We start from the raw sequence: 7,830 nt of genomic DNA on the forward strand, positions 1-7,830 counted from the left end.
CTTTCTGAGCTGGGCTACTTTAGTATATTATTTTCCAGTTTCATCCACTCACCTGAAAATTTCATGATTTTATTTTTCTTTACATCTGGGCCTCCTAGAAGTGTGGGGACAGTAGAGGACAGTGGCAAGCACTCGCCTGGCTGGGCTGGAGTGCATGTCAGTGTGGGGATGGAAACAGCTTCTTGGCATTTTTATTAAATACTTTTAATATTTCAAGAATAATTCCTAAGCAGGACAGTTTCAACCAATAAAGTTTTATTGTTCATCTCTTATCATTTTTTTTTCTGTTTGGGAGAAGATTTTTACATACGGGTAAATATTTGACTAAACTGCACTATTTCCAGCATTAGGAAAACATGGGCTGTTCATCTGTACAGTTCCCTTTTCTGACTTGTCACCCCAGTGAGGGGAAAAGGATGTCATCATGTAGTCACCAGCAGAAGAGAGATTGCGAAAGAGACCTCACTGTAAAAAGGGCAGCCCACAACCACCTCTGCTCTCAGAGGAGACTGAGCTCCTCAGAGAACGCGTCTGAAGTGTGGACCCGTGCGGCTGACTCTGAAGTGTGGACCCGTGCGGCTGACTCTGAAGTGTGGACCTGTGGGGCTGGCTAACCTCTAGGCATGGAACCAAAGCGCATCAGGGAGGGCTACCTTGTGAAGAAGGTAAGTAGGGAATCCACTTTTAAGGCTTGCAGATTAGTGCTTGCTTCATACACTGCGCCTCCCTTTCGAGGATGCTCCATGTTGGATCTGTTGGGTTGGGATAAAGAGATTGTTGCATCGCATACACAGTGTGATGCGGGTGGGGCTGCCTCAACGTGTTTCCCTGACTCTTTTTGCCTTTAAAGGGAACTAACCTAGTTCAGGCCTCGGCTCAGTTTGCTCTGATGAGCCTGAGAATTCCAGACTGCAGGGTGTGGAAGGTAAAAAATACAGATTTCCTTTTTCATGATTTCAAACACTTTGCAACAGCTACACATTGTCTTCTGGGGGGGGGGGGAAGCCTTGAATACTTCTGTTATAGAAGTCGCTTGGAGAGCTGCTCCGTTTTTATGTGAGTTGCCAGGCTGGTGGAAGGATTGAGGGTGGGCTGGGTGGGGTTGAGTAGTAGTAAGCTAACAGACCAATATAGCTAATTTCCTGGGCCTTCTTAGACTTATCGCATGAAAGACCTTGTGTTTTATTTCATGGGTGTTAGGGTGGTTAGAGGTGGTAAATGTGGGTGTCAGCTGCTGTGTCTTACTTGAAACCTTAGTAAATTTGTATAACAGACCACCAAAGTGGTAGTTTTTTATCATCTTAAAGAATGGGAGTGGAGATGTGAGAATATTAAAAATTGCTCAGTGTCATGGAAAATGGAATTTTGTCAGTGTTTCTAGTCTTTCCCCTGCTGCTGTGTGGGCCTTCAGTTGTGAAAGTTCCTTGCACGGTGAATTCACACGTAAGGGCTGCTGGCATCCTGTGAGCAGTACTGAGTATGCAAACGCACTGGGTTTCAGGGTCTCAGAAATGTTGCTTCTGACTCAACTTATGAGTTGTTTTCTAAAAAATGAGCGGACAACGTGACTTTTTAAAAAACTCAATTCAGCCCATTAATTAGCTAGTTAATCAAGCTTTGAGATTGGGTCTTACTCTATCGCTATTATTGTATGTCCAAGGCTAGCCTTGAACTGGTGGCAAACTTCCAGACTCAATCTCCCAAAGCCCAGGATTATAGGAATGAACAATCTAGCCCGGCTGCAGCTTGATTTTAGGGCCTTCATTCGTTTCTTTTTTAGATCAAAAAGTTCTATGTCCTATGGGCATTAAGGGGTACGTACACATCGAGGTCTGGTTCCATGTTTTTGTTTTTTTTTAAAACTTCAGATTAGAAAGAAATGTTCATTTATCTGTGAAGAGACTAAGATGACAAGACACGAGTGAGTGACAGAGGCAGGAGAACACTGTTTCTCGCCCCCTAGGCACCGAATTCTCTATTTAGCAGTGCAGGCTTTCTCTGAAGCAAAGCTAGCTTCCATGAGTGTCCACAGTGCGTCTGTGCTGGTGACTTGTGACTTGGTCTTCGTGTGTATCCTCTTAGGCTCGTTGAATTCTGAAACATCCTTTGTAAACGAAATAGATGGGTGTAGATTGCTATGTCCTTCCTCTTTCAGATCTGATAGGAACTGTTGTTGGCTGATCTCTTTCCTGATCACACTGAATCGTATCTTATGAGAGAGAGAGAGAGAGAGAGAGAGAGAGAGAGAGAGTGTGTTTCTCAGTGTCTGTGGGTTTGTGTGGGTCCATAACTTCCATGGTGTACATGAAAAGGTCAGAGGACAATTTGCTGAAGTCACTTCTCTATCGGGGCCATTCTGCTTGCTGGCGGGCACCTGTAACTGCTCAGCCACCTCACAGGCCAGGGCTTGTTTTAATACAAAAAGTCTGTGTGCTTACATTTTACAGTCATTAAGCTTCAAAAATAGAGATGATTTGATCTGCGATAAGTGAGGCCATTTCACTGGAAAGTGGGTGTGGTGGATGCAACGCTGTGAAGCACCTGGATTTAATAGCTTTGTATTAGCCACTGTAATTCTCTCAGATTATGACTGACAAGTGTCAATCTAGGAAAGACTCTAGAAGAGAGCACAGTGAAGCCTCACATTGATATTTTCACAATGTACATCTCCCATAATTCTTTTGGAAATGCACATTAATATTACACTTAGATTTACATTACATTCAATCTAATATTTTTTTTCATGTTGTTTTGCATTTCCTTAGGGCCACTTAGACACGCCTTCTAATAATATACTAGTATTCTCTAATTTGGCACTTAACTTTTGTTTGAATTTTTTTTCAATGTTGCAGTTCAAATCCAGGGCCTTGCATACGGTTGGGCAAAAATGTTTTACCACAGAGATGTCCTCCCAACCTTGGAATTTGGCATTTTTTGCAGCTGTAAATCTGAAATTAAGATTTCTCATTAGTAAGGTCTTTTCAGTCGTATTATGTGAATTAAAATCTACCTAACTCTCCCTCTATATAAGAACCTAGAGTACAGTGGGTAGCACATAAGTGAAGACAGATATCAGAAAGCAAATACATCACAGCAACCTGTGGGATGGGTTAGGGTTCTAAATCCTTTCTGTGGAAAGCACCCTGAGCGTCTCCTTCTGTGGCGACTCTAGGAGCCGTGAGTGTGGCTGCTCAGATAAAAGCGTGCCAACAGTAACCGAAATGTTTTCTTGTTCTTTGCTTGTCTGGTCTATGCAGCTCAAGATTCCAGGGTGGAAATTAAGCATGCTTCCTCTCTCCTATGTCTTATGAAATAATTACTTTTTAAGTTGGGATATTTTGGTTGGAAAAGAGTATAACATTGGAAAACACTGACATAGAAATTTTGTTAAGTCTTAGGGTTGATAGCCAATAGTATAAACTTTAAAACATCTCTTTTTTGTTCTGCCTCTTTCTTTCTTTTTCTTTTTTAGGCTCTCCCTCATACCCCTCTCTCTGTAGTGTGTGTGTGTGTGTGTGTGTGTGTGTGTGTGTGTGTGTGTGTGTGTGTACACGTGTACCCACAGTGTGTGTGCTGAGGTCGGTAGACAGCTTGCGGGTGGATTGCCCCCACCCACCATGTGGTTCCTGGAGATTAGATCCAAGTCACCAGGCCTGGCAGCAAGTGCATTTCCGCCTGAGCCATCTCCTAAGCCCATGTTTCTCTTTTTGTTCAGTTAGAGATAACTGTCCACGTTTCACAATTTATGTTTCCTCTTCTGCCTCCTGGCAGAATCTCTTTAAATAGAGATTCTGGCTAAGAAGGGGAGAAAAAAATGTGACTGTCATTCTCAACTGTTTCTTTCTATACAGCACTCCTTGCCTCTGAGTCTTGTCACTTGTGATTATTTTAAGGAGCATTTGTGGCCCTGTATGTACCACTTGCTGCCATACCAAAGGGATCCCTCTTCAATCCTAAGACCTGATAGAGAGTAAGGGACGTGCAAATTATCAAACAACTGTAAGAGGATGGCCTGGAGTTCAACCCCAGGCTTGCCCAATAGCAAAACCCCCATCTCATGGCCCCATAGTGCTCTGGAAAGCACAGGTATATTGAAAATAACTTGAGCTTAGTTATTTTAGCTCTCTTTGTTTCTGGTTAGGAAATTAATTTTTGAGAAATAAATACTTCAGTTCTTGAATATGTATGAATTGGATGTTCCTATAACCATAACTTTAAAACAAGAGAAGATTCCTTCATGTTAGGTCTCTCATTGTCAAAAAAAAAAAAAAACAAAAACAAAAACAAAACCTAGTTTCCATGACAGCAACTCAGCAATTACTAGGCACTGAAGGATAGATTTGAACAGCATCATAAGACTTGAATGTCCTGTGAGGTGGATAGACAGCCAGAAACTAGGGTGGTGAGAAAGACAAGAGCAGGGAGCTGGGAGGGTGCTCCACTCACTTGTAGCAGAAAGCATGTATTGTTGAATTTAGTGTTAAGCTGGTGTTTGGATGAAGGGGTTTGGTGAAAATAGGAGAGGCTGACTGGGGAAGGGGTATTTATCAAAGTACATTATATGTATGCCATTGTTAAAGGAAGTAAAGAACCAGCAGTGAGTAAGTCAAGGATAAAAAGAAAACAAAACAGACTGAGGATTTTGTCCAAGGAACCATGTTGTCTTCTGAACAGAATGAAACAATCCCCAGAAGTTTGCATTCTCTTCTTGTGGTGGTTAACATGAGTGCACAGCGTGTTAGGGACAGTGCTAAGCCTTTAGTGCATTAATGACTTTATAGAACATTCCTAGGATAACCCTAGGAAACACATACAACTATCCATTACTTTACTGAGGTCCAGAGAGGCAGAAGGTGTTGCTGAAGGTCCGCAAGATAAAAAAATCATGGCACAGCTGACATGGAACTGGGAGTGTGGCACCAGCATAACCCAGAGCTGCATGTACCCACTGTAACCGATTTTCACTTGGTCCTTATGGGTTCAAACAGCAGTGATCTCCTTTCCCAAAAGAATTCCTTTCTCTGATAGATGGGACCAGGACACTCTTGGGCCAGAATCATCCCAACTGTATTACTCATAAAATTGGACTCCGACCTGTCTCTACGGTGGCCATTTCTGAGGCCCTACAGTGTGATAATCTCTTTTAAATGTATCATGTCATTTAATTTTTATAAGGAGAAGTAGGTATTGATGTTTAGAAAAAAAATGAACAGTTTGTTCAAGGTCTCAGAGCCTGGAAAAGACAAAGGCAAAATGTGAGCACACATCTAAAACTCAGGAAACCAGGTTGGAAACCACACTGCCCTTCTGTGCAGCTTATTTAAATGTGGTTTTGTTTTTTCACTAAGGAAAGTCCAATTTAATAGAACTTATTCACATGAAATATACTACTGCATAGGCTTGTTTCCTTGCTTCCTAAGGGGTTCGACACGATGTAAAACAAGTTCCCCAGAAGTAGGAAGCCAGGTGATGTGATTTACAATGCGCTCGAAGTGAAAGGCTGATTTAATATCACGTTACTCAAAATGAAATGCCCCCAGGCACGGGGGAATATCATAATGATGCCCACATCACACATAGTGTTGGTCGTAATGGAATCTTTTTGAATTTGAGCTCTCTACCAGCATACGAAATGGGAAGTTTGGAAGAAAGGGGAAGTTAGACAAGATCTTCATTCCCGGAAGTATCTGAGAGGGCCCTGAGCACACAGTTCGCTTCCCTCAGCCCTGAGCCTCTAGCCCTGGTTTCTGTGTGTGAAGCTGGACATGCCGACAAGAGGTCACAGTCTCCCCTGTAAGATCTGAACTCTTTGAGGATGGAGACAGCATCGCTTTCATTTCTATACTCTCAACACACAGGTCAGGTCTTGAACATGAGAAATGATCTATCATTTCTGGACTGAGCTCTTCTCGAGGAAGAGATGTGCCTAAAATAGAGTTACAGAGACCAGGAAAAATCAGAGTTCCACACTGCAGTAGCATGTAAGGTATTTAAAAAAGGGGAAGAGCTCAGCTAAGCCAGTCATTAAGTGATCAGGTAACACAGGCTCCTCACAGTTACTATTACTTTGGCATTAAGGGAGAGGAACAGGAGTCATCAGGGAAGACTACAGGCATGGCAGCACTGCAGAGCAAGTATGCAGAAATCTACGGATGTGAAGCATGTAATTGAGTTTCTCACTTGTGCCTCGTATATTTTGCTTATGATTAATATATTAATATTCAATTAATATTTAACACATCTCTTGATAGAGAGCTTACAAGTTTAATTTTTTTCCCTTTGGTTGATATAAAAACAAACAAACAAACAAAAAAAGGTTTTCTAAAACTTCCTCCTAGTGGAATTTCCAAGCTATCTAGAAGCTGGGTGTGGTATCTCATGCCTATAATCCTAGTTCTCAAGAGGCTGAGGCCAGAGAATTGGCACAGGTTCAAGGCTAGTCTGAGTAATATAGAGAAATCGTGTCTCAAAAGAAAATAAAATGAAACAAAAAAAAAAAAGTGAGATGTGATGGCGTACACTTTTAATCCCATCACTCTGGAGGTGTGGATGGAGAAGGGACAACCAAAAGCTCAAGGTCTCCTTCAGCTGTGTAGTGAGTCAGCCTAAGGTGACTAAAAAAAAAACCCAAACAAACAAAAAACCAACAACCAACCAAACAAACAAAAAGCCAAAAAAAAAAAAACCTCTAAAACCAGAACCCAAACCAACCACTATCATCATCAACAACAACAATAACAACAACAACAGCAACAACAACAAAAGTGCAAAAATTAAACACCTTTGAAGAAAAATACTTATCCACTTTGCCTGTCTCTTGCTAGGCTGAAACTCTTCAATTTCTCCCACAAGTCTCCTGGAGCACCACCAGCAGCACCACAACATTCTTGTCTGAACGGGCCCCAGTTCATTTGTAGCTATCAGGGTCCCTGCGTGAAGCACTGGTCCCCATGATACCTGAGAAGCACAGAATCTGCGGAACCAGCAGTCTATACTAGTGAAAAGCAGAGCAAAGAGATGCATGCAGAATAGCATTACTGGGAAGAGGAACAGGCCCAAGTCTGTTTTCACTCAGTGACGGGAGGTTCGGTATAAATAGGAAACTATACACAGCTGAACAGTATCCGTGACCCCAACCTCACTAACCATTATTGTCGGGGTTCCGGGACCTCCTGGAAGAGGGTCTCTCGTTGTCAGAACTGTGTGAAATCTCTTCTAGGCTGGCAAGTTTCTTTTTGGGCTGGCACAGGAGTTTGGCCTCCTCCTCCAACCGCCTCTCTCCCCGCCTCCAGGGTACTAATTGCTGGAGGTCCTCTGTCTGGTAGCCAAAAGGAGGAGAAAATTGGTAGAAAGGATTTTTTTCTTGCCATATTAGTTATGATTCCTCTCTGTTTTTAGACCTCAGTTTTGAGTGATTTAATCCCGGCATGTTATGCTGGAGTTGGTGTAAAAATAACTGAAATATGTTTGCAACTGAAAAATGATGTATGTACGATCCTAAGTAGGACCAAAGTCAGAAGACATCAGTGCCAGGTGACCTTTCAGCTTTACTTATTTCCAAGGGCCATCACTTTTTTTGCTTGGTTGTTGGTTTTGAGCTAGGATCTCGCTGCGAAGGTCAGTCTGCCCTCAGAATTGTTAGCCTGCTTCAGCTGGTAATTACAGGCAAATCCCATCACATCCAATATGACTTCATTTTCATTCTGAGAACTTCGTCCCTCCTGAGACACATTTATGCACTGGCTGATAAATGTAGCTCTGGGAAGGAACTCCTGACCGATCCTAAAATTAGCATTTTAAATTTACATCTTAAGTTTGCCTAGCAAAATG

At 42.2% G+C, this 7,830-nt stretch overlaps 1 protein-coding gene across 2 annotated transcripts in view; it reads left to right on the forward strand.

Annotated features, from left to right (window-relative positions):
* Window positions 1-423: 423 nt before the first annotated feature.
* Window positions 424-7,830, forward strand: part of PLEK (pleckstrin) — a gene marked incomplete at its 3' end in the record, with an annotated part of 40,121 nt that continues 32,714 nt past the window's right edge. The window contains exon 1 of one of the 2 annotated variants that reach the window (XM_084798673.1): window positions 424-665. In XM_084798673.1, the coding sequence (XP_084654799.1) occupies window positions 624-665 (42 nt within the window). In that variant the 5' untranslated portion in view covers window positions 424-623. The remainder of the gene's footprint in view (window positions 666-7,830) is intronic. The other variant, XM_084798672.1, reaches the window with a different exon arrangement.

Source organism: Acomys minous (assembly GCF_964271855.1).
Source record: "Acomys minous genome assembly, chromosome: 10".
NCBI classification, from domain to species: domain Eukaryota; kingdom Metazoa; phylum Chordata; class Mammalia; order Rodentia; family Muridae; genus Acomys; species Acomys minous.